Raw genomic sequence first — 27844 nt, forward strand, 5'->3', positions numbered from 1 at the left:
CGAAGAGCCAACTCATTGGAAAAGACCCTGATGCTGGGAAAGACTGAAGGCAGGAGAAGGGGGTGACAGAGGATGAAATGGTTGGATTGCATCACCGACTCAATGGACATAAATTTGTGCAAACTCTGGGAGATGGTGAAGGACAGGGAAGTCTGGCGTGTTGCAGTCCATGGGGTCACAAGGAATTGGACACAACTTAGCGACTGAGCAACATCTTGGTTCCTCCATGTTAACACAGTTGCTTTGTCCTAGAAATAGACATTATAAGATATTACCCTTGAGAACTGTTTACTTCCAGTTACTTTATAACTGGCTGACGTTTTCCAATCTAAGACTCCCTGTTTGGTTTCTCATATCACACTGAGTGCACACACAAGGATGTACGCATGTACTCTGCTCTGAACCAGCCTGAATCCCTCACCGGGGTCCAGGGAGGAGACTACAAACGTGCTCTGCACCGCTGCTCGATACTAGTCCCTTCATACCCACAGCCAGGCAACCATTAGTTAAAACTGCACTTTAAAAACACCTTAATAGTTGGGAAAGGAGAACTTTTTAAACAAAAAATAAAGCAAGTATAGATATCCAAACAAAATGACAAAATGTGATACATGTTTAATAACAAGAAACTTTATTGAATTACAAATTTAAAAATGGCTCACTTAGAAGTGGGACTATTTTATTCTCACACTCACTCTTTCAAAAATTCATGTTATTTTCCAAGTGATAAAAGGTTACTCTGTGACCTGACAAAGTGGAGGTGGGACGGCACCAGTGGCCAATTCTTACATGTGGGGTCTTCAGGTGGACTCCTGGAAGTTTTCTCTACTGCATCAAACTGACCTGCGGTGAGCAGTGGGGAAGGGGCGGCGGGGGTGGGGGCGTGCAAGCTGGTGCTGAAGTCTTTCCATAGGGGTGGGAAAGTGGAGATGGAGCAGGATGAGATGTGGTCCTCGTAACTGGGGACTCAAGATATGCGACAGCCAGTGTGAGATCATTCTTCCTTATTCCCAACCAAGCAGATGGCACACACTTAACTGCAAGGTCCGTCCCATAAACATGGGCCATGTTACAGCCCACGCACTTGTCTGTCCCTCAGCCTTACTCCTGTGTAACAGAGGCAGCAAGTCAGTCAGGACAGAAATGTACCCTGTCAGTCTCCATATGGAAAGACCACAGCTTAATGATCTCTATAAGCCTTAAAGTCCTCAGTCAGGACAGATTTCCAAATCAAAGTCAAGTCAGGAACTGTTCACAGGAACCACACTATTCTAAAATGCTAACATCTTCCTCCCAGTGTGTCTTCCTACAAAAGGAAAAATGGTCCAAACTTTCCACTCTTTGCCTGTCTGGGATTTATGAAAAGCATACCAAATTACAAGGGTGTTCTGAAAAACTAAAATACACTACAAAGTCAAACAGGTAAATAAACAACAAACCAAACTGATTTCAACAAAGTCAAGTCATATTTCCAAAAGCCAAAATCTATTAAGAACAAGTAATACACATGTACAAGAAATTACAAGAAATGAGGATCACAGTTAGTTACAAATGCAAAATAATATCTAATTATCCCAGACTTGTGAACAGAATAATTAAAATCAATTTCATATGCTAGTTCAAATATTATATACAATTTAGATAAGCTGGTCAAGTATTACTTGAATACACACCATGTCTGATAAACTTATAATTACACTGCCTCTTATCCTCTTTTAATATTTGTAGGTACATGCCAATATAGGAAAAAAAAATGTAATTTCCACTTGTGTGTTTACTGAGAAGAGTAACATTCTACTGTGTATGTTTCATATTGTAAAAAAGTTGTTATATTTTCTTTTAAGAAGAAAAAAAAAGGTAAAAATTAACTGCCAAAAGTTTAATATCAACTTATAAAACTGAAAAAAAAAAGTTTTGAAACAGATACCATTATGTGGTCTCCCTACTGACCTGAAACTACAGAAGGCGTTTAAGAAAGGGACACTATGTCAAAACCAGAGACTAACCCAAGGGAGGCAAGTTACTTTAAAAATCTGATTTGCAGGAAAACTAGCTAGTTGACCTAGTCTTAAAGCTAATTACAAAATCCATCTTCTTAATGGTCCAGATGTTGTGCCAATGCTTCCAACTCAACAGAACTGTCAAAAAAGAGGAAATATTTTGTGAGACCTTTAAATACAGACAATGGGGTGTATCTCCTTGCCCTGTTCAACATAGCATACAACATGACACTGCTAAAGAAAGAAGCATTTTTGAAAAATATGCTGTATTTTCCAGACATGAACAATCACCTATATTGTGTTTGACTCTTCCAACTTAGGACTGCTAAGCACACATAAAGAAATAGTATCAAATATTTTCTTATTAAGCACTTCTCTCCATAATTCTTAGGTTAAAAAAATTAATTCCAAATTTGAACTTCCAGAGTAAGCCACCATAGGCATCAGCTTTCTACATTACACTGAATTTTCTTAAATCCAACAGGAACTATGTCAGCACTTTGCAGAAAACTGCCTGTATTCAATACAAACTGTTATATACCCAGTCTTCCTCCTCCTCATGATGCTAAACAAATCCAGGAGAGTGCTGGAAAAACCAGGTTTGCCCAACAGGATTGAACAGCATGAACATCCCTCCTGTAGACCAGTTAAAGAACCTGCCAGCTCTGGACAGGAGACACTGCTTCAAGCCATGAAGACACTGTCAGCACCATACCTCCAGGCCCAAGAACAGAATCTCTGTGTGTAACAAAATGGGCACTGGCCTCACACCTGGAACACTGCTAGAGCCCTCCTCCCACTGTCTTTTTTGTTCACTTCTGATCTCAGGAAATGCTTTAACCTCTGTGATTGTTTCAAAGTAAGGAAAAGTCTAAGGTAAGAATAATTTGAAAAGAAGCTTGTAGAATTTTCACACACACACACACAAAACTAATCATAAATCGAAAGCATTTTGGGAGCATTAACAATGACCAAAGGCAGTTTTAAATTTATCATTTCTACTACTCAGCATGACCTGTAATATGGGTCTTATTTATATTTATCTGTGAGAATATTACAGTTCAGCAACAGTAAGGGGCAAAGGAGCCCAAAGCATGTCTGGCTCCAAAGCCCACCTTCCTCCCATGGGAGCCCCCAGTCACACGCTCCTAGTGTCCCCACTTCTGTTTTAGGTGTGATGTTTCTGTGACTCACAGAAATCACTGAAGAATGAATCATTCATGTAACATAATTTGCCTGTGTGGGGCTAATTTAGGAGAACACAGGCAACACAAAAAAAGGCTTTGTGAGCCTACCAGATCATGGCGATACTCATCTGGATTTCCTAGAATAAACACTAAAACCAGTGGGCTGGATTTCAACGATGTACAATAGTTTTTCCAGAAAAAAAGTTTACGCAGACAATCATGCACACGTGCAGGTGTTCTGGAAGAAGCAGCATGGGAGCACCTGGGTGGACACAGGAGCTGCACCTCTAAGATCCAGCCTTGTGACTGCTGCGCCAAGACCCGGCGGGGGGCGGCGTGCGAAGTCACCGCTCTAGTTCTAGCAGGGCACCAGTGTGACCCACGGCAGACGCCAGCCTCGGCCTCCCCAGTGTGGGGCAGTGTGGGCATGGGACACAGCACAGCCCCCAGAGAAGGGCCGGGGGAACCACCCCAGGGAGAAGCCACCCCACAGAGCCGGGGGAACGGGAAACCCGCGGGGCGCCCCACCTTCCACCGGTTTCCACACTCGTTGCAGACGACAAACGTTGTCATGGGTTCATCAGCACTCCGCGTTTGTACCTATGGCAAAGTTGGGTGAAAAACACTGCTTTTCACAATACTACAGAAAATCCAACCTCAACCAGAATATCCTACATGAACTACAATGGTAGCACAATAAAATGTGTAACAGTCCAAAACAAGCTATTAATAAATTAGCGAAATAATAAGGAAAGAACACACATTTCCAAACAAAAGTCCTTGTCTTCTCATCTTTATCCCAGATAAGTGGGAAAATCATCTAAACTCACACATTATACTACTGATAAATGGCTAACAAATATGAAAAATTTTCATCATAACTAAGAAGCACAGAAATGCTAATTAAAAGAACTCTCAATTTTCTTACAAATTCGCAAAAACATAAAAATTACAAATACTTCATTCTGACAAAAACTGCCAAAACCTTTCTCAAAGTCAGACAGCAACAAGAGCCTTAAATACCCATCCGCTGTGACTGAGGAACTTGACATCTGCTCTAATATAAGACCGTAACTAGAAACACAAAGTTCTCTTGATATGTTTTGAGAGAGATCTCAAGTATAAGGATACATTCTTAATACTAACAAATCCAGCTAACTGAAAGTAAGTTGGTATTTGTCTTGTAACAGGAGCTGTAAGCCTCTAGTCTGAGTGAGCCTATAATAGCCACACACCTGTGTGTAGGTGCAGTTCTTCTTCTTACACTTGCCGCACGTGAACAAGTCCGTCTGGGTCCCACCCGTCTTGGCCATCTGATGCTCTCTGATGGCTTCTTTGGTCAAGTTTTTCCGCATCTCTTTGAGCTCATCACTAGCCATCTCCTGTCACAAGGACAGCAATACCACCCAGTTATAGGCACCTTCTATACACATGCATAAATGCTCCAAGAGTTTAACAGTAATAGGATTAAAATCAACTTTTAAAGTTTTGAAAGTGAAACATCATATTCTTCCTCAAAGGACTCATCAGTTTGCTTAATCTTACATTTCCCCAAACACTCTGAAGTCTATATGTGAAAACAGCATTTAATGCAATCCTATGGTGATGAGCGTATCCAGACCACGGTCTCTACTACTGCACCCACCTCCTCTGCCGGAAAAGGAACCAGGGCCCTCAGAGGAACGTCTGGTTCCAGTTTTGAGTCAAGAAATGCACAAGACAGGCAGGGTATCTCCTTATGCCAGGAAGCGGGGGAGCTGCCTGACCACTGTGAGCACATCACTGGACAGAGGGGCTACGTGACAGAGCTCCACTGACCAGACAGAGGATGATTTCTTCAGCCATCATGATAAATCATTGAAAAGACCAACCCCACTGGATAAATAAAGTCACAAGTCTGTGACGACACTTAAAAAAGTAGAGAACACACACATGCAAAAATGGCAACAAAAGCCCCCATTGGCGGTTAGTGGGGTGCCAACCACTCCTTCTGACAACTGTTAACCAAAGGGAAGAATTACACACTCACCTGCCTTTCCTATCCTAACCAACAGCCTTAAACTCAGGGCAAGTGCTCCTTTATCAAAGAAATCTAGCTAAGAAAGGTGAAAGGACTTTCAGAATTCTAGAAATCTCTGTTTTGCAACTCCTAATGGCAACACCAGTTCAGGCAAGGATCATCAGAGGGTGAACACGCAGATGAAAGGCCAGTGGAGAACCTCACAGAGAAGTGATGAGACTGTCCGTACAAATCCCTGATAAATTTCCACATCCGAAGAGGAGAACAAGATTCGTGTCTCCTGAGGTGATGCAGTATGAAGTAAGAAGGACCACTGATGAAGCATTTGTGCAGGGAAAGTTAACCTATACGTAATCTAAGCCTACAAAACTAGCTTCCAGTTCACAGAAAAGAATGGAGACAGAAAAGTTAGCATAATGAGGAAGAAACGGGCAATTCAGTGTGAGATACACAAGAGATAACCCAGTTTCTTCAATAGGTCAATGTCATGGAAGAAAAGGGGGCTGGAAAAGGAGACTTAACTATGTTCATACAGTCTTAAGAGACCAAGCTTAAGATGATATCTAGACTTCGGATCCTGATACAAAGTAAATGCGCAACCAGGAACATACAATGACTATAAACCAGATATTGGATACACCAAGGAATCATCATCATTAGACTTGCTGGATGCAGTGATGACAGTGTAGTTACATAAGAAGAATGTCAGATTTTTAGAGATTTCTCTCAAGGATAGAGAGGTGGAAAGATATAATGTCTGGAATTTGCTTGAAAATAATTCAGGGGAAAAGAAAGAAAATAAAGAAGGGATAGATGATAAACAAGTGGTGATGGGTAGATAGGACTTCATTACACTATGCTCTGTACCTTGTGAAAGTTTACAATTATTCTAATGAGGTTTTAAAAAATGAATCTTAAAAATATAACAGTTTTTATTATATAGAAAGATAAATTCACTTGGATGCTCAGTAAGACAGTGAGACTGTAGACACACTTCAGCTTATATCTATAAACAGTGACATCTAAAAACAGCAAACAATGAATTTCATTTTCTGCATCACTTTCTAAATAAATATAAGGATAGTCAATAAGATGTAGACAATCTTATAATATTTAACCAAGAAAAGAGCTTAGAGGTTACAAAGTCTGTTTGCAATTAGAGATTTAATTCTGATTATACATGAATCTATAATAAATAACATTTTTATTTTTGACAATAATTTAATAAGGCAACCACTCAGATAACGGTACAGTTATGAAAGGGACAAAGTACTGATGCTAACAGATTCAATCACCTTAAGTTCTTGTCTAGTATACTGTATATACTGTGTATAAAAGCATATTAGGATAGTTATTACATATGTAGTATTTATACAGTACTTCATAATTTAAACAGACTTTACACTTGACATCATGGAATACCATCACAGAAATGTTCTATTCAAATACACTCACCTCTGCTGTCATTCTAGCAAACAAGTCAGGAGGAATGTTCCCACACAGCACGTTTTTCCTTAAATTTGGATTTTTGGCATCCTTAAGATTTGATATCCTACTTCGTACTCTATTTTTGTATTTCATGTCTGTATTCCTTATTTCTTGATAGATAGGTACTAGGCCGTTAAAGAAAAAGGTTAAATTATAAAGGTCCTAAGATCATTTTTTTCCTATTCTGCTACGATAAGAATTTCTGAAATATTTATGCAGTATTTCCAATTCAGATTAAATTAATAAGGCACTATTTCTGCCTGATTTCCTGATCAGTCCTGGCAAAAAATAGTGATTGTATGCTATGTCATTTTATGCTAAGAATGAGCAATACTTTCTCAATGTTTAATGCCAAGTGACACAGATTAAAAGGGTTTAAAAATGTTAACTCAGGTATTCAATCTGAGTGAGAAAACTTTAGGAAAAGAGCTTGAACTTGTACATGCTTTCCCTGGTCCAAATCTGCATTCTGCCAAGGATCCTAAAAGCCTCAAAAAGACCACACAGCTCCCTGGAGGGCCTCCTGAGAGAAGACAGTTCACAGTGGCCTGGAGGTTCACCTCCTTCCGGCTCAGCAAGAAGCCAGGTTAGCATGTGGTTTTTCTCAATGGGACAGGCTCCAACAGGGGCCCAGCCCTAGGGCAGCCACCCCTCAGCCAGGACAGGCCCGTGGTACACTGTCATCTGTCACCAAACGGTCCCTGCTCCCCGGACCCATGTGTAAGACTCCCTCGACTCCACCAGAGCTCTTTCTGAGGCACCCAGTGTGAACGCACAGGACGACGAACTCAGGGGATTTCTATGCTTTGCTGAGGGCCCCCCCTCCACAAGGTGAGACCCCACTTTACACTTGCTAGCATGTGTCCATGAGAAGTTACAGTCTCAATTTGCAAGGTGGAAAAATAAAAACACTATCACTATTATGTGTCTTACTTTTGCATAACAGAAAAACAAGAATAACATGTTCAGACAGCCCTCCCCTTTCCCACCAAAACAATCAAGACAGAAACTGTAGAATAAGATTTTCTATTCTTTACAGGAATAAAAAATAATCTAGTGGATTCCTGACACCATTATGAATATACATGCAAAGGATATCTTCCTCGATCTGAGAACCCAATTCTTCCTCGTCAGCTCCAATGGCGATGTAGTCATCTAAACACAGACACAGAGAAGTGTCATGAATGAATGATTACAACATATTAAAAGAAAATTTCAGTACAGAGCCAATTAAACTGTATTCCTATTTCTTCAACCCCACTTGCCCTGTACAAAGAATCCTTTCAGTATAGTTTCCTTAGAATCTGGTCTCCTTTGTGACCCCTTCAGCTCCTCCTCTGGATTCACCTAGTGTCCACAGGGCTCCTGCATGGATGATGCCTTATCCCTCAGGAGTCGGGGAGTCATGAATCCAGCAGGCAACCCCTCATTGCACAACTCCAGAAATTCTGGCTACTCCCACAGAGAGCAGAGAAACTTATGCAAAGAACTGTCTTGTCTCCTTCCCGCCTCAGGCTTCCATGCAAAGAAACCATTCATTTCATCTGCCAATCACATATATGGACACATTCAGAAGACTACTAGGCAAATGTTCAAAGTGACAGAAGGAAACAAAAAGAAACTAGGAAGAAACAAGAAAACATATATAAAAAGATAGTAAAGGAATCAGAGTAAAGAAAAGGCAGAGTAAGATGAGAAATAGGTCATACTAACCAGGGCTCAGTATAATAGAAAAGGATGAAGTTTTAGTAGACAATAAATACATGTTCCTATATATGAAACTTTAAAGCCAAAATTTTACATAGGAATGAATAACTCCAAATTAAATTAAAGCTCCCATATATAAACCAAGATCTCTTTCCCTTTTAAAAAAAGTAGGAAACGAAATTATGAATGTAAAACTTATTATATGTCATAGTAACATTTAACAACAGGACAATAATACAATATCATTAACTCTCAGTATGAGGGGGGGGATACTGAGTTTGCAGACTAAATGTGAGGGGAAAAAGGATTGTGAAAAAGAGTTTAAATAACTGTGACTCGGGGGAACATTCACCACAAGGAGGAACCTATTGTTTCTGAGAATCACATGTAATAAGCAGAGCCCTGGATGCCTGCGCCTTTCTGCTCTCAGTAGTGCCCGTCGCAACACCCTCTCCCTGGGCTGGGTGGTGGGGGGCAGCGACCATCGGGATTCCACCTGGAGGATGGCACAAGGTGGGCAGGGCAGCGGCGGCCTTGCTCAAAGGACTGAGCGGCGACACTTACCTCCCGTTCGTAGAGCAGCAGCGAGCATCTCCCTGCACTTTAACCGCACAGAATCTGAAGTGCTCGGCGCCCGAGGAAAAGATGAGACGTACGTGTCCCGGGCATTGGTCTCGTCCTTTCTGCTGCTCATGTTGCCGCTAGAGCTGCTAGAATATACACACACACACAGACACACAGAAAAAGAAGTCAGGAAAACTCTCTTAAAGTCAGTATCATTACCATTACTTTCTAAAAATAATAATTCTGGGCCTAAATAAATGAAATAGTATTCCAGTGACTCTTAAATGGAAAACAAAACAAAACACCTGCCTGTATATAGATTAAAAAGAAGTTAAAACTTTAGTAAAGATGAGACAAGTCTTATTTTTTTTAACCTTGATTCTCCTTTTAAACATTAAACAATATTTTTAATACAGAAAACACACATTACAGCTCAATACAGCACATGAAAAGACAGGATCTCAGTTACGAGCAGAGTGGGTAAGGGGAGGGCACAAAGGCTATGATCACTCTTAACCAAAACCAGAGAGAAAAATGCTGGCAAACCGTGCTCCAATCAGACAACCAGTGAGGTTTATACATGAGACACCGCTTCAGGATAAAAACCACATGTAGTCAAAAGTAGTCGTGAAAATACAAACATCTCATAACTTCTCCCTAAAAACATCAATACCATTGGGACAATTTAATAACTTTTCCAGTTGACCTAATCACTTCAACCACTCCTGATTAACTTCCTGTGTGAGATTCTTACTGAAATATTTTCTGACTGGTTTCAGTTAATTTTTGCCACAGTAAAGATCTCTGCCAATTAGTTCTGCCAAACTAATCCTGCCTTTCACTCCACGGACCTCACTTGCTGCTCTCTGCTGGCAGGTAGCCCTTGCCCTCACCCGTAACCCAGCCGACATCCACACACAGCCTGCATGGGCCCGGCGGCCACTCTGCAGGCCTTCTGAGGTCAGTCCTGTGTTTCCTGAAGCCTCCGTGACCCCTGTCTCCCAAAACACACGAGCTTCCGTGAAGTGAAATACCTTTCCTCTCTTGCTTCAGGGCTATTCTGTGACGTAACTGCAGTATCTTTTTTCTTTTCTTCAGAGTCTTTATCTGTTGATGGTCCATCTGAAAATTTATGAAATTCCTAAGTTTCAGCACTTGTTAAAACGAAACAAAAAACAGGACTACTGCATGTTATCAAGCTATTTATGCAAGCGAAAAAAAAAAACCCCAATAAAATCCTAAGCTTTTAACAAGTAAATGAAGTTTACGCAAGCTGTTCTATTAGCAAATGTACATGGAAAAAACACTGCACATTAAAAAATTTAAGTGCAAAGTATATATAACAATGTTGTTTTGACAATTTTTCATGAAGTAAAAAAATTTGAGGTGGTACTCAAAATACAAATAAATATTTCCTAGATAGTAAATAAAGATTTTCTACTTCAGGATTATTAGTTAGGCCTACTCAGCATCTCCTCTATCTTAAATAATCTGAAAACTAATACAGGTTATTAATACTAATAAAGCATAAGCTTTAAGACTTAAGGAAGTGAGTAATCAGACACGGAAAAATAAAGTACATAAAATAGGTTGGGCGAAGGCAACAGTTTAGCACTGGAAAGAAACATTCACGTTTATATCAATCAAAACAGCTTTGAAGCTGGGTTCAGAAATATTTGGACCCACTGTCTGAACTACCCCAGTTTGGTCTACCTTTTAATCCATACACAAGTCCTAGAGCTGCATGAATAACTCAGCTCTCCACTGCTCTCTGTACAGAACACGGAAGAACATTCACCCTTGAGGCAGGACTGCACAGGTAGCCCTAAGCTCCCATCTGAACACTCCATTCAGCTCCCAGCGGAGAAGGGGGTTTGAGTGTCCCCAGACGACGCTAACATGCCACTCTGGAAGGGACTGACTGACAGAGGATGGTCCCAACCACAACTCCAGAACTATCATGGGAATCCAGTCCTCATGACACATGTCAGTTCTCAGAGACCAACTGTACTGCCCCTTTTACTCTATGATTCCCTGGAAGGCCTGAAGATGCTATGGTATCATGAGGAAGAAAGCACGGATCAGCGATGACATTTCAGAACAGAGCAAGGATCAAGACATGTTCCCACAGCAACAGGGGGTAGAAGGCTTCAGAAAGGTGACATGATGCATTGTGTCTGACTCTCTGCATCCCCATGGACTGTATAGCCCACCAGGCTCCTCTGTCCATGGGATCCTCCAGGCAAGAATACTGGAGTGGGTTGCCGTTTCCTTCTCCAAGGGATCTTCCTGACCCTGGGATCAAGCCCAGGTATCCCACACTGCAGGCGGATTCTTCACCATCTGAGCCACCAGGGACAGGTAATACAATCAGGCAGTACCGTCTAACAAGGTCCAGTGGTGGTGGGGGAGCAGTAACGCTGCCATGGTGCACTGTACACTAGGGTGGCCCTCTGAGAAGGCAGGGCAGTAAGAGGCAGGAATGGTCGTAAAGACACTCCAACCTCTGAGCAGAGGGTGATGAGCCACGCAGCAGAGCCTGGCTCAGAGGGCTCAGATCACACCCTAGCTCGGCCGCTCAGCACCCCTCCTGCTGCTGCTGCTAAGTTGCTTTAGTCATGTCCAACTCTGTGTGACCCCATAAACGGCAGCCCACCAGGCTTCCCTGTCCCTGAGATTCTCTAGGCAAGAACACTGGAGTGGGTTGGCATTTCCTTCCCCAATGCATGAAAGTGAAAAGTCAAAGTGAGGTCACTCAGTCGTGTCCGACTCTTCGCGACCCCATGGACTACAGCCCACCAGGCTCCTCCGTCCATGGGATTTTCCAGGCAAGAGTACTGGAGTGGGGTGCCATTGCCATCTCCGCAGCACCCCTCCTACTGCGCACAAACAAGGCACCTGATCTCTCAGTCCCTTGACTGCCTCAGCACACATGGGGGTTACAGCAGGCCCTTGACTGCCTCAGCACAATGGGGTTACAGCAGGCCCTCGACTGCCTCAGCACACATGGGGGTTACAGCAGGCCCTCGACTGCCTCAGCACACATGGGGGTTACAGCAGGCCCTCGACTGCCTCAGCACAATGGGGTGACAGCAGGCCCTCGACTGTCTCAGCACAATGGGGTGACAGCAGCCCCTCGACTGCCTCAGCACACATGGGGTTACAGCAGGCCCTCGACTGCCTCAGCACAATGGGGTTACAGCAGGCCCTCGACTGTCTCAGCACAATGGGGTTACAGCAGGCCCTCGACTGTCTCAGCACAATGGGGTGACAGCAGGCCCTCGACTGTCTCAGCACAATGGGGTGACAGCAGCCCCTCGACTGTCTCAGCACACATGGGGTTACAGCAGGCCCTCGACTGTCTCAGCACAATGGGGTTACAGCAGGCCCTCGACTGTCTCAGCACACATGGGGTTACAGCAGGCCCTCAACTGTCTCAGCACAATGGGGTGACAGCAGCCCCTCGACTGTCTCAGCACAATGGGTCTCAGCACAATGGGGTACAGCAGGCCCTCGACTGTCTCAGCACACATGGGGTTACAGCAGGCCCGACTGTCTCAGCACAATGGGGTGACAGCAGCCCCTCGACTGCCTCAGCACACATGGGGTTACAGCAGCCCCCCGACTGTCTCAGCACACATGGGGTGACAGCAGCCCCCCGACTGTCTCAGCACACATGGGGTGACAGCAGCCCCCCGACTGTCTCAGCACACATGGGGTTACAGCAGCTCCTCAACTGTCTCAGCACACATGGGGTTACAGCAGCTCCTCGACTGTCTCAGCACACATGGGGTTACAGCAGCTCCTCGACTGTCTCAGCACAATGGGGTTACAGCAGCTCCGAGCACGCGGGACAGTTGGGAGGACTAAGTGCATTAATACAGGCCCTCGCATGGTGTGTCTTAAGTTTTCAGAGCTGTGCTACCCAGAAGCAGTAGGAAATCTCCCAGAAATCTAGCTAACAACCTAAACGGCAATCCTTTCTGGCTTGGAATCTAATACAGGGTCATATATTTCATTAGTTTTCTTAAGGCTAAACTTTCTAAATTTCACAGGCTTTATAATTTTTGGTTACTAGTTTCCAACTTCTTATATGTAATAAGTGTTTTATTATTACTGCTGCTATCTATGAAGTTTTAAAAGCTTCACTTTTTTTATTTTCTCCTCCACATGAGGCTGGTAACTGCTCAGGAGATGGCTGGTTCCAGGGCTGGGATAGATAAGCCCAGCATGTTGCGTGGTGCCAGAAAGCAGGAAAGAGGTTAAAAAACAAACAAAAAAGCAAGGAGCCTGTCAAAGAGACACAGAAGCAAGTTTGAGGGGTGCCCGGCGGTCACAGCTGGGACAGTGTGAATATCAAAACAAATATGAGCAGGAATGGACTATAATCCATCATACAGAACAGGAACCTATGCGTCCACACTCACAACAGAAAAAGAACTGGGAGGCAAGATGAGGATTCTTATAGAATGATGATGTGTGAAAACTCAAAAAGTAGAAAAACTAGAAAATCATAATTTTGCAACTGTCACTGGAAAGAATGGTTTGGGCAATAACTGGGGGATATCAAATGGGGGTGGGGGAAGGTCTGACAGGGAGCACCATGGTTTCAGGGTCCTAAAGTGATTCCCACAGACCTCCTATTAGACATGAGGCGAAATCATCAGTGATGCAGTGTACACCTTGGCTGGGTCTCAGAAATAACACCATCCTATCTCTGTACACCACACCCCGGAAGGATACGACACACATGCGCGGTACCTCAACTGTCAACACTCAACCGGGTCTGATCATGAGAAAATGCCAGATACAGCCCAAACAGGGGACACGGCGGTCCAGTGGTTAGGACTCAGCACCTTCACTGCAGTGGGCCCAGATCCAGTCTCTGGTTGGGGAACTAAGAGCCTGCAACATGCACTGCGCGGACCAGAAACACACAAACCCCCGCCCCCCACAACAACAGAGGGCGGGGAGGAGGGGGGCATGTGTTCTTCAGAAGTCAATGTCCTAAAAGACATAAAAAAGCTTAAGGATGAGAAAAAAGCTGGAAAAGTAATTACTGGGACAACTGACAAAACTGGAACAAATGTGCACTGCAGATTAAGGTAACTGTACCAATGTTAAATTTCCTGAATTTCCTGTATTAGGATTACAGAAAACACACACTTAAGTTTTCAAGAGTAAATGAAGAAGAGAAATCCACCTATTCTCAAATAGTTTGGAAAAAATAAAGTGTATGCGTCAGGATATACATAAAGAGAAAAAAAGGAGAGAGACTATGACAAAAGAAACATGGCAAATACTAAAGATGAACGCCCTAGAAAAATGACACGTGAATTATTTTTATTATTTTTGAAAATTTTCTCTTAGAAATAGTTTTTTTCAAAAAGTGGGACACCTTCCCCTTGGGGAAAAATTTTCTTCTTAAAGAGGCAATCCAGGGGAGAAGGGAGGGAAGATGCATGGAGAGAATAACGGGGAAACTTAAGCACCATATGTAACATAGACAGGCAATGGGAATTTATTGTATGACTCAGGGAACTCAAACAGGGGCTCTGTGACAATCTAGAAGGGTGGGGTGGGGAGGGAGGGGACATGGGTCTACTGATGGCTGATTCTTATTGATGTATGACAGAAAGCAACAAAATTCTGTAAAGCAATTATCCTTCAATTAAAAAATAAAGTGGCAAAAAAAAAAGAGGCAATCAAGTTGTAAGCATTAAAAAAAAAAAGAAAGTTAAATCTGACTAGCTTGAAAAGCAGATCCCTCAAGGAGGTCAGACTAAAGCCCCCTCCCAGATTATAAAGTACTGATTTCAAAACACCTATATTCATTAAAAGAAAAAAAAATTCAACAACTCAATGTTTGAATAAACCAGATCATAAATATATGTAAGGGAAGATACCTAATAACTTTTTCCAGGATTTGATGAGGGACTTTGCTAAAGATGTAACTTCTTCATCTGTGCTCTGCTTGCGAATAGCATTCACTGACATTCCAATTCTTGTGGACTGCAAGGCAACGACAAAAAAAATGTATACAAGCAATTTTATTTCAAGCAATTCATTGTTTGATTTTCTTGTTTTCCAAATGCCACTTCATTTTAGAACAGAAAAAACATCAACTGTATGAATTCTTTTAGCAGTAGACTTAAGACACACACGTCAAGGGTCTCATCACTGAGATCTGCTGGCATGTTAACTCGCTACTGAAGAGAGGGTGGTCAAGTAGTAAAATGAAATCAGTCTCTCTCACAAGAGAACAGAACACAGAGTGTCTGTGTGTATACGCAAGGCAGGCAGATGCAACCATGGCCCACACACACACCCACTTTGCTTCTTCACGTTCTCCTGCACAGATTACTATGTACATCACGTGCTGCACCTTATAGAGAGGACATCTAAACAAATACTACCATCCACACAAGGTTAAACACCAGCACATAATCACAGATACTAAAAATGGACTTCACAGAATACAGACAACTTAACTTGAGGTGATATAAGTGCTCAGGGTCGTGCTGGGAGCACCCATATTCATCAGCCTTCCCAAGATCCTTTAAAATCAAGATCATCATCCCTATTTTTAAAGATAAGAGACTGGAAGTGTCAATAAATAACCTGGCTGGCATCACACCATTACTAAATGGCAAAACTGGGATTTTAATCCAGGTCTGTTGCCTCAAAATCTATGTTCTTTTCCCACACATCAACTGTCTTCAAACTGTGCTCAGAGAACATAAAGGCTCTGATGGCCAATTATGAATGATAAATAAAAAATGGTGACTTAATTAGTAAGTTCAGGTTGTCAGTAGACAACCTCTCAAAATATGGTTATGGAAGAAATAAAATAACAAAAGGAACTGTTAGCGAGATACAAAAGGGAGCCCCTGCTATAAACTTTAAAGCTGAGAAATAAATGGATCCTTAAGATTTCCTTTTAAATTACTCAATGTACTCAACAAAGAGATTTGGGGCAGCTGTTGAAGAATCTAGAATATGTGTCTGACTGGACTGCCCTGTGTTGTCTCTCGGAGAGTGGAGCATGGCGGAGGAAGTTTCCACAGCAGACACACACAAGGGACTCACCACCCTAAAACCCCAAGGTGGTTTGAGATCAGCATTTGGGGGATGTTTTCCCCACAGAAAGTGGTTTCTTTCTTGTAGAAGATAGTATGTTCTAAGAACTTTTTTCAGTGAAGAAAAACTGTTAGAACTTTAGAATGCTTTAGAACTTCTCTAAAGCACTGCCTTCTCAGCTGGTGGGGCATGCACTTGAATGCAGAAGCAGGCAACATTTTACTATGATGGTAACTCAGCAGATTACTAATTTATGTTACCATCTTTAAAAAAAACAAAAATAAGTTAATAATTTTTTACACTATAAGAGGAAAATACAAAAAACTTATATTGGTATTGAAGATGTTTCAGTATTTTATGACAATTACCTAGTCAAAAATTATGACATGTTAGCACATACCTGTAATAGTTCCAGGGTCATGGGAATATTCTTAAGCTCCTTCAGTAAATCCAATGCTCCAGCCTATAAAATAAAATAATTTCAAACTAAATTCTCCAGAGAGTAAAGCAAAGACTAACCAGAGATTTAAAAGTATATTTTCCTATCCATAATTCACTGAGAGTCATTTATTCATGTGAGGAGAATGGTATATAGAGATATAGATACATAGACGAAAGAGGAGAAAAAGAGAGAGGAAAGTTTTCCAAACAGGCTGCAACTCACTAGAGGATCATAAAATCCATTTGCTGGGTTGTTAACCAGCACCTACGTGTTGTCTTGTGAAAGGTTACTTTCAGTAGTATTTGTTTATGTGTCCCAACTAGAAGTATGCACTGTTTCTCACTGTGGTGGTACAATACCCCCAGACTTCCATGCAGGGCAATTAGCTATGGAAGCAGGAGTGGGAGAGTGGTGGTTGTGGGGGCACCGCTTCTCTAGAATTCTCACCATGCCTCTGCACCTCACAGCTCAGACTCAAGGACACTGCTGTCTACCTGGTTCTTGCATGGTAAGAAGCAAATTCTGAAAGGAAATCCAGAAGTGAGATCTCTGTTAAGCTCGCAGGCCCATCTTCTGCCAGGGCTCTGATTCCCATCTAGAATCAAAGGCTCCCATGCAGCTGATGAGGATGAGACTTAATACTGATGCTAAGGGGGCTGGAATTACATGAGAAGCAACAGTGCCACCTACAGCTTGGGGCCAACGTTCCAACGTGATACTCATTCAACCAACCACATTTCAATTCAGTTCAGTTCATCTAATACATTTAACTTAATCAATCATATTTCATTTAGTCTAACAGTGACTTAATATACTATATTTGGACAGATCATCATTCTATATACCACTAATAAAAAAAACTATTAAAACTATCATAAACTTTTCTTATCACTTCTTTTTACTTTTGCAGTTCCTTTAGACTTGGAATTTTTGTCATATTACCTTTCACATATAGAAAAATATAATCAAAACTGGCTAAGGTGGTGGTTCTAAAACTATTTTGCAGACTCTAACACTTATGAATTACCTATTGACTCAGATTCAATAATATCTGATTTTAGCCCACAAAAAGCTGTGTCAAAACACTAGTAACACAACATTTCACAAAAGAATCCATAAAAGAGCTCCGAGCTCTGAGCCATCAGCTCTCTGCAGGCACCAGGGTGGGCTCTGGATGTGTGAGCCTGCTGCCTTTACCCCACTGCTCTTCTCCCACTGGCTTCTTGGGGGGCCAAGAGCACCCCACTACTCTCAGATTTCTTTCCAAGTCACTGACACCTGCTCCGCAATGTCAATGCTGGGCTGGATGTTCTGTCTGTGAAAGTACACCTCAACAGCCATCCAGCCAGCAACACATGTAACTCATTCTGCTTTCTGAAATGTTAAAATATGAAAACTAGGCACTCCACGAACTAGTGAAACACAGCACACCCTGGGGAAACAGAAAGCCCAGAGCACGGAACAAGCATGGAACCTCATGGTATCACTGTATTTCTTAAGTCTAAAATCAAGCAAAGGTTTCTAGCCAGATAATTCTTCCATTTAAAGTTGACAGATGTGGCCCTGGAGAATAAAGCAGTATTAACTTTTCTTCTGGCAACAGACACATCCTTTTAATTTAACCCAGAACCTCCTAGCTAAAAACAAGTTCAATAGAAATTATGAAACAGGTCATTATAAAGGATTTTTAAGGATCCACCTCTTAAGAGATTCCTCCTGATCATAAATTCTATAATTTCTTTTTATTTAGAGGCAATTAAAAATAGAAAAACATTAGAGTTGTTAAAAAATAAAACACTGACTTTAAATTTACTGTTAATCAAGAATTTTTATATGCATGCCATTTTTGTGAGCAAGTGTCTTCAATCCTCTATCTGCAAATCCCCAAACCAAAATCCTTTAAAAACCAAAAGATTTCCCATAAATTTTCAATAAACTCATTTGGCAGTAACAGCTAATCTCGACAGATGTACAGAGCTATTTAGTTCTATTTATCCTACTTAATGTGTGAATGTTACATTTCACTATAGAAATGCCAATGTCTGATTACCGGAACTGCCCAGCTCTCACTGACGATACTATGAAATATGTATCGTCATATGATGTTTGTACTATACCAATATCTTTATAAAACTGAAAAATTTGTATAAAAATTTTGTATAAACTTGTACAAATTTTGAAAATTTTGTATAAAACTGAAAAATATGTATCATATGATGTTTGTACTATACCAATATCTTTATAAAACTGAAAAATTTGGAATTCTCAAATACGTTAAATAAAGACTCTGAAGATTCTGATTATGAGACTGTTTGCCTGTATCCTTATCTACTGTAGATATTTTTCTTCTACTCACGTCTCTGTGGTCTTTTTGAACAATTTCTGACCTAGGATCAATTAAAAGTGAAGAAAATCACAATTAAGAGTTCCTTAAAAAGCAGGGTCTCCTTAGGTTTACATAAAGCTTGGTTGCATATAAAGTTGATTCTTCTAACACATCAGCAATGTGGCTTAAGGTCTAGGCTGTTTTTCAAGCAGAAGGAAGCAACAGATTTGCATTAATTTCATCACACTCTCCTTTTTCACTCGGATCTCTTTGGTGAGACTGGGGTTAGAGATATAGGCTATGGAAGGAAGGAAAAGTTAAATAACACTTATGGGATAAATTTCTCAGAATTACAGTGTGTTCCAATCAAATAAGATGAGTAGTTCAATCAAGGTTCTTTAGGAAATAAGCAACTATTAATATGATGATCTGGATGGGTGAAAAGGGCAAAAAAGAGATGATCATATTTTTTTTTAATCATATGTTAATTCAGTGACAAAAACTTTTTTGAGGGTTACCATGTGTCAAGCACTGCATACAGTATCTCATTTCATCTTTACAAGGAACCCTATGGAAGTAGGAATCCTATTATTCCCATTTTACAGATGAGGAAATTAAACTTTTTTGAGGGTTACTATGTGCCAAGCACAGCATATAGTATCTCATTTCATCTTTACAATGAATCCTATGGAAGCAGGAATCTTATTATCCCCATTTTACAGATGAGGAAATTAAAGCCCAGAAAAGTTAAGAAACTTGCACAAGGTCACATGATTACTAACCAGAAAAAGTGAGATTTACCCCATTCTGTCAAACGATATACTGCCCCTTAACAAACACCCATTTACACCACATGCCAAGCTCTCTGCTGTGCTGAGGACACAGCAATGGGCAAAAGAGAAACCCTTTCTGACCTCAGGAAATCCAAAAATAAGCAGAAATCTTTGAGCCTCCACTTCAAACCCTCAATTAAACAAGAAAAAAAACCAAAACCCTGAATTCAGAAAAGGTAAGTAATTTGCCTGAGGCGACACTGATGGGTACTGCAAAGGGACAAGAGCCCAGTTTCCTGGCCTTACATCACTGCTCTGTCCATTCTGTAGCCCCACCCTTGCGGCAGTTCTGCTCTGTGTGAGCTCCAGCCAACAGCACTACTAACCAGTCCCTAATCATCACCTGCCTCTAAAGGTCAAGTCTATTCGATTGCAGCATCTCCTACAGACAATGATGCAAGAGAAAGAAAGAGTCTGCCTCAATTTCCAGAGTCAAATTTAGTTCACAGTACTGGCTAAAAGATAAACAGCTACAGACTACTTTATTACAGCCTTGGTACTCCTACCTGTCATCAGAGAGAAGTGCTTTATAAAACATGATGAGAACCCAGTACATATGAGACTGTACAGGATCCAAACAGCCTTGTTCAAGGAAGAGGGAAGGAGCAACAAAGAACACACATGTCTATGGCAGATCTAGATTAAAGTCCAGGCTCTGTTATCAGATCTTGGGCATGTTACTTTGCTTTTTCAAGCTTCAGCTTCTTCATGTGAAGATAAGCATATTACACTAAACTTCAGTTAAGATGATCAAATGAGGTAATATAACACATAAAAAGTATCAAATTAGAGTCCCTGACATATAAGAGATGGTTGGCAAGATACAAAATTTATACATAAATTCAACTTTATAAAAATTAAAAGCTTTGGGGGATTCCCTGGTGGTTCAGTGGTTAAGATTCAGTGCTTTCATGGAGTGGCCTGGGTTCAGTCCTTGGTTGGGGAATTAAGGTCCTGCAAGTCACACAGTGCAGTCAGAAAAACAAAAGTTTTTATCTTTCAGAAGACACTATCAAGAGAGTGAAACAACAGCCCACAAAATGAGAGACAATATATGCAAATCCTATCTCGGATAAGGATCTAGTGTTCAGAATTTAAAGAACTCTCACAACTTAGTAATACAAGCACTCAATTTAAAAAATGGGCAAAGAATCTGAACAGACATTTCTCCAATACGCAAGGGCACCAAGTACTGAAAAATGTTCATCATTAGTCATCAGAAAAATGCAAATCACCACAATGAGATACCACTTCATACTCACTACGAAGGCTGTAATCAAAAAGCCGTAATAACAAGTACTGATGAAGATGAGGTGAAATTTGAACCCTCACACTACTGGTGAGAATGCAGAATAGTACAACTTTGGAAAACCGTCTGGCAGTTCCTCCAAAGGCTAGATAGATACAATTATCAGATGACCTGGCAGTTCTACTCCTACAGAAATGCACACACCCGACAGAAATTAAAATGTATGTCCACACCAAGACTTGATCAAGAATGCTCTTAGAATATTAATAATAGTAAAAAAGTGGAAAATGACCAAATGCCCATCAAACTATAAATAAACAAAATGTGGTAATTCCATCAGAATAAAGGGATGCTACTCAACAACACAATGGAACATAATATTGACATGCTGTTACAAAGACGAACTTGGAAAACACCAAGCGAAAGAAATCAAAGGCCACTTATTAAATGATTCCATTTACACGAAAAGCTCAGAATAAGCAAATCAAGAGAGAAAGGACGTAGATTAGTGGTTGGGGGGAGACATGGTGACTATGTAAGGGGCTATTTGACAGATAGTTTCCACCTGGAGTGATGAAAACGTTTTAAAATTAGACAGTGGTGATAGCTGTACGAATCTGAGAACATATTAAAAACCCCTGAATTGACTTTAAAGGGTGGACTGTACTGTACAGCCGTACAGAGCTGTTACAAAAGATGCTGTAGTCATTCTAAATTCTGACTTATGCTAATTAATCCAACCCTGATATGGAAACCAGTTTTTTTTCTTTTTCCAGCCCAGGTAAGACTAAGACTTAGAAATGTACTTATTTCAGGTATCCCTGCACCTAGGAAAGTCTAACATCTAATTTCAGTTTCTCTCTTTGAATAAATTTCAAATTAAATATTCTACTCAGCCCTGAGCCTTCAGTGAAGAAAAAAAATAAACAAATCTCAACATCACTCATTAAATGTGTCCATGAACTTGAAAATTTTAAGTTCTCACTTGATTCCTCTAAGTCTGGTGTTACAAATCCTTTACAAAGATAAACCAGAAGATTTTTTTCAGTTCAGTTCAGTCGCTCAGTCGTGTCCGTTCTTTGCGACCCCATGGACTGCAGCATGCCAGGCCTCCCTGTCCATCACCAACTCCTGGAGTTTACCCAAACTCATGTCCATTGAGTCGGTGATGCCATCCAACCATCTCATCCTCTGTTGTCCCCTTCTTCTCCCACCTTCAATTTTTCCCAGCATCAGGGTCTTTTCCAATGAGTCAGCTCTTCGCATCAGGTGGCCAAAGTATTGCAGTTTCAGCTTCAACATTAGTCCTTCATATCCTAGGCACTGCCAAGAGTTTTATATTCATCTAATCTTTACTAAATTATATCCAATTTACTACCAAAAAACATTTTAGACGCTAACAGCTAAAGTTTAGAAGAGTCAGAATTTGAACCAAGATTAGGAGACAGACTTGTTTACTGACGTTAAGTCAAAATGGCAAGAAAAAAAAAATCTATGTAAAAAATTGCTAATATCTGAAAATTTGGAACTAATTCATGTGATTCATCATGGCCTCAAAGCGCGCCCTATTTAAGATTAAGTGCACACACGGGGCAACATTCTGGGTAGCACCAGGGTCAGGATATTGTGGGGATGTTCAGAGAAACCTGTCTGCCCCACAACAGCAAACACCCTGGTTGCCCAATGTACCCAGACAAGGTTCATGATCCAGATCTTCTAGAGAGATGTTTGGAGTGGTAGATGCTTGAACAGAGTGGTACTGGCTTTGACACAAAACAGATTCAGATTACACCTTCATTTGGCCACTCTGTAGCTATTAGACTTGAGAATTCACTCAAGAGCCTAAATACTTAATTTCCTCATTTTTATTTTTTTAAATATATTTTTATTTATTTATTTTTTGGCTGCACTGCATGGCATGTAGGATCTTCAGTTCAGTTATTCAGTCGTGTCCGACTCTTTGCGACCCCATGAACCGCAGCACACCAGGCCTCCCTGTCCATCACCAACTCCCGGAGTCTACCCAAACCCATGTCCATCAAGTCGATAATGCCATCCAACCATCTCATCCTCTGTCATCCCCTTCTCCTGCCCTCAATCTTTCCCAGCATCAGGGTCTTTTCCAATGAGTCAGCTCTTCACATCAGGTGGCCAAGTATTGGAGTTTCAGCTTCAACATCAGTCCTTCCAATGAACACCCAGGACTGATCTCCTTTAGGATGGACTGGTTGGATCTCCTTGCAGTCCAAGGGACTCTCAAGAGTCTTCTCCAACACCACAGTCGTAGGATCTTAGATCCCCAAAAGGGATCAAACTCATGGAGTCTTAGCCACTGAACTGACAGGGAAGCCCAATTTCCTCATTTTTAGAATAGAGATTAAGACTTAGCTCAGTAAACTGTCTGAGGAATAAATCAGAAGAATTCCTAGCTCAGAGTAATAGCTCAATAAATGGAAGCAGTTTTTATTATTACTTAAAAGTGACACCTATGATTTTTACTGTGATAGTAAAGCACTATCTAACAACGGCATTTAAACTTCAATTCAGAGGACAACTATTATTTTTCCAGCAAAGTTCACTTTTTCATAGTATAAAAACAGTATAAAAAATAGCTTGTAGTGAAAATCTGGAAGCCACACACACGAAAAAGAGAAACAAACCTATCATAAAGAGAAACAAATCTATCATAATCCTCCAATTCCCCAGAACAGCTTCTGTTAAATTACTGAACAACTTAAAAAGCCTTCACGGGCTGCTGCTGGGCCGAGAGGGAGAGTCATTTAGACTGTTTTCCTTTCTCTATTTCATTTGCCTATCTGAATTTCTGTAACACAGACAGGAAAAGAGAGAAGGAAAAAAGTAAAAGAGCCAGTCAATTTTACCTTTCTTTGGTGGGGGCGGGGGGAGGGGGAGCAAGGTTTTATATTGGTTAAGTTTTATACTACTAGAAAAACAGAAGATTTGAGAAGAAAAATGAGACTTGAGGCTTATTTGTGGTACTTCTCATTCTCCTATTGAAGCATTATGTCTTTATAATTTGAGAACTGCAGATAAGCAACTGGTCTTCTCAATACTTGCTCACTAGGAAAGTCCTCAGTTTTAGGAAACATCTATTACAAGGAAAGGAAACAAACACAAGCATCACTAGATGATTAAAGGATACACTATATGGCCCAAGTTAGAGAAAAAAATTATCCAACTAACAGCCTTTTCCCCTAGGTTACGCTTCTATTGTGGGAGTCTAGCGTTCCCTAGGCAGAGAAAAAAACTTGCCAGTTTAAGCAAAATAACAGAAATGTCCAGCCAATGAAATATCGAGAATTCATCACTTGCACCGAGCAATGAATGGCCTGTACCAATAGAAAAAACAAATAGCAAAGGCAACTGTCTAGAACAGAAAACAAACAGGAAATACTTTAAAAGCCTAAAATTGCAAATGCAGATTAACAGTCTATGAAATCACATGCTAGGCAATGCACCTGTGAAAGGAAAAGAGGAAGAGACTAAGTTTGAAGCCTGAAGAATTCGGTGTTTAAGGTTGCTTCCTGCTCTGGCATGCAGTCCAGCAGAACACTCAGCTCCTGGCTTAATCCACAGTGTACACTTCATGGAAGCTGGGAACTACTTGGCCTGACTTGGTTTCTTACTCTGTAAAATGGATGCAGCACAGTTTTGTCTGGAGTCCCAAAATGCTGCTGCATAGATGAAACACTTTGTAAAGTGTTTTCTCTAAGTGCTGTAAAACCAGAGCATCCCTTTCCTCTCTCCAGTTAGTCTGAGAATTCAGTTTAGCTGAAAAATGACAGCTTTGCAGTGAAGGACAGGGAAGCCTGGCCTGCTTAAGTCCATGGGATTGCAAAGATTGGACACGACTGAGCGACTGAACGACAGACAGCTCTGAAGCAAGGGATTCAAAGTGGCACAGGCAGGTGGACAGAAATGCAGGAACTGGGACATCTCATACAAACCACAAGAGGACACGTCCACATAAACACTTTATTCGTGACAGAAAACGCTGCTGGCATCAACAGTAAAGCACCCAGAGAGGCAAACCCGCCCAGCAGCGCACACTCGTCACGGTGTGTGCCTTAGACGGAGCCCTTCTGCACTCTACTGCCTGAGGAGATCCACTTTTTAAAAAAAAAAAGTTTAGCAGCTTGCCAAACACACCGGCATCGTTTACCTTTTTAATTGCTAAACAAACATGGAGGACAGTTGAGATAATAGAGGGCATGTTTAGCTCTTAAAAAAAAAAAAAAATGATCCGGGAATTTCACGTTTTGCTTTATCAGCTTCGTGTCTCAAGCAGATCACAAACCGCTGTTTGAAGTTCTCTCGTTTTTAGCCAATGAGCCCGGAAAAAGAGAACGGGTTCTTTCAAACGGCGAGGGCTGTCTGTACTCTTGGGCTAAGCCAGCGAGGCTCGGCCACCGTCAAGTTTACAGTGAGAACGCCTCGATCAAGTTCACCCAACTGCACCGGCCCCAGGGGCCTCGACGCTCAGAGCGGGCCCTCGACCGCGGGATGGAGCCCCCCACCCACGAAACCCTCTGCCCGGGATGTGGGACAGGACACCCCCTCGCTACCAAAACCCTCTGCCAAGAACACGGGATAGGACTCCCGCCCTGGGACCCGTTCCCCGGGACGTGGGACAGGACACCCCCCAGGATCCCCAGGACCCCACCCCAGAGCCCCCTCCCCGCGAGGCGGGACAGAACGCCCCTCCCTCCCAAGACCCCTCTCAAGGACGTGGATAGGACTCCCGTCCCGTGACCCCCTCCCCAGGATGTAGGATAGAACATTCCACTCCACCAGAACCCTCTCCCAAGAACGCGGGATAGGACTCCGCCCCGGGACCCCTCCCCAGGATGCGGGACAAGACACCTCCCCAGGACCCCTCTCTCCAGGGCCCCCTCCCCGCAATGCGGGACAGGACACCGCTCCCAAGACCCCCTCCCAAGGACGAGAGTTAGGACTCCCGTCCCAGGACCTCCTCCCCAGGATGTAGGACAGGACACCCCACTCCATCAGGACCCTCTCCCAAGAACGCGGGATAGGACTCCCCGCCCCGGGACCCGTCCCCAGGAGGCGGGACAAGACACCTCCCCAGGACCCCTCATCCAGGGCCCCCTCCCCGCGATGCGGGACAGGACACCGTTCCCAAGACCCCATCCCAAGGACGTGGGTTAGGACTCCCGCCCCGGGACCCCCTCCCCGCGACGTTGGACAGGACTCGCCCCCCCAGGCCTCCCCTACCAAGGACGCGGGCCAGGACCCCTCCCCCGGGACCTTCTCCTCAGGACGCGGGCCAGGACTCCCTCGAGGGCCCCTGCTCCAGGACGAGGCCTCGCCGGCGTCGCGCAGGGAGGGCGGGCAGCGCGGGCCGCGAGCCCCGTCAGGCCGCCGGGCTCCCGCGTCCGGTCCCCGCCCGCCGCCCGACCTCGCTCCGGCCCGCGCCGCCCGACGCGCTCACCGCGTTCTTCTTCTGCACCATCTTGTCCATCTTCTTGGCAATGCGGATCACCTCGTCCTCCATGGCTCCGGCGGGCCTGCCCCGCGCCCGGCCGTATGGGACGGGAAGTGCGCGAAGCTGGCCGGCGGTGGGCGAGCCCAGGCGTCTGCGAGGCGCCTCAGCAGGCCGGGCCCAGACGCTTCCTCACCCACCGAGCCGGCGGCAGCGGCGGCGGCGGCGCTCCTCCCCCGCAGGCAGAGCCAATCGAGCGGCGCGCGCGCAGAGCAGGCGTCACCAATCGACAGCGACAAGCTGGGCTACAGGCCCGCCGGGCTGCACAGCTTCGCCGGCTGTCGTGAAAGTGGGCGGGCTGCGCGACCGAGCTTCGAGCGCGCGCCCTGCGGCCCCGCCCCCAGCCCTCCCCACTGCGTTCCCCTGGTACCCGCGTGCCCCTGGTCTGCTGGTCTCCCGTCCACGAGCCGTGGCGCCCGCAGAGACCCCCGCCCGGGGTCCCCCAGCCCCGGCGGCTTTGGAGGATGGAACGTGGTGAGAACCTCAGCTTTTTCCCCGCCGTCGACCGCTGCCTGGAAATTGGATTTTCTATTCCCCTCAATAGATCGTTGTATCGTAAGGATGTGGCCGTTGTAAGAGTTTCCTCTTTAAAGCCGTTTGTAAACGCCGTGAGGACGGGGACCCAATCTTGTTTTGTTTCCTGACTTAGAATGTTGGACGCTGTACGTTGAATATAGTAGAATAATTGTTGACAGCAACGTTCTCATCAAGGAAATTGATGAAGGCGTTTCACCTGCTCTGAAGATAAATGAGGAAGTTGAAATGTAAGAAGCTATGACTAACAACCCAAAACCGAGGTAGAAAATCGAAATAATCAGTACTGGAGAGTGTAGGCTTCTTCCGTAGGTCTTTGCCCAGTTAATACTCTGGACTACCATCTCGTGCAGTTTGCAGACATACCCCACACCCAATTTAACTATCACTAATCAAAACTCACCACCTAATAATGTTTCCTCTATACTAGGATGTGAGGTATTGTTCTAGCTCAGTTATTTGAGCGAAAGAGTAATTTGAACCATGCCCCTTTCTCTTTATTTCGTTTTAGTTTTAAAATTATCTTTTCATCATTGATTCCTACTTAGATATACACCTAGGTATTTTTTCTTCTTTTGGGGCAATTGTAAATAGTATTGTATTTTTAATTTTGGTTTTCACATGTTCCTTGCTAGTTCCTTGACCTATAGGTCATTTTTAACCATGTTTCAGCTCCCAAGTTAGTTAGATTCATGCAGCCATTGCTTGTTGAGTTACCCAAATGTTTATCACTCGGCCCATTCTTTGCATCTCTCCTTTTCTCTAATTCATTTTTTTTTCTGAAAGAACATGGTTCTTTCACTGTTCTTTTTTCTCATAAACTTTCTATATCAAAGTGGTTTTCTTTTGCCCTCACTGTAAAATGAGTTCACCTCTAAGTTAATCAGTTA

At 42.8% G+C, this 27844-nt stretch overlaps 1 protein-coding gene across 2 annotated transcripts; it reads right to left on the minus strand.

Moving 5' to 3' along the window:
* Window positions 1–608: 608 nt before the first annotated feature.
* TCEA1 (transcription elongation factor A1) lies at window positions 609–26711 on the minus strand. 2 transcript variants are annotated; one of them, XM_043483165.1, is made up of 10 exons: window positions 26370–26711; window positions 16447–16509; window positions 14873–14978; window positions 10001–10088; window positions 8967–9112; window positions 7794–7850; window positions 6663–6817; window positions 4423–4569; window positions 3716–3787; window positions 609–2138 (listed from the first exon to the last, which is right to left on the minus strand). In XM_043483165.1, the coding sequence occupies exons 1-10, from the start codon at window positions 26430–26432 to the stop codon at window positions 2130–2132; spliced, it is 906 nt and encodes a 301-aa protein (XP_043339100.1). In that variant the 5' UTR covers window positions 26433–26711; the 3' UTR covers window positions 609–2129. The 2 variants fall into 2 exon arrangements, with proteins under 2 accessions (XP_043339100.1, XP_043339102.1); XM_043483167.1 differs by having other exon boundaries at window positions 8967–9109; window positions 26370–26601.
* Window positions 26712–27844: the final 1133 nt, after the last annotated feature.

Source organism: Cervus canadensis, chromosome 12 (assembly GCF_019320065.1).
Source record: "Cervus canadensis isolate Bull #8, Minnesota chromosome 12, ASM1932006v1, whole genome shotgun sequence".
In the NCBI taxonomy this organism is placed as follows: domain Eukaryota; kingdom Metazoa; phylum Chordata; class Mammalia; order Artiodactyla; family Cervidae; genus Cervus; species Cervus canadensis.

Bases quoted from the DNA above. Each gene is read 5' to 3' on its own strand.
- TCEA1 (XM_043483165.1), bottom strand. From the start codon at position 26,432: ATGGAGGACGAGGTGATCCGCATTGCCAAGAAGATGGACAAGATGGTG. The intron at 10,089-14,872 runs GTATCTTCCCTT...ATAAATTTTCAG, and splicing joins ATCCTGGAAAAAGTTATTAG to ATGGACCATCAACAGATAAA. The intron at 9,113-10,000 runs GTATTTCACTTC...TGTATATTCTAG, and splicing joins CCTGAAGCAAGAGAGGAAAG to CAGCTCTAGCGGCAACATGA.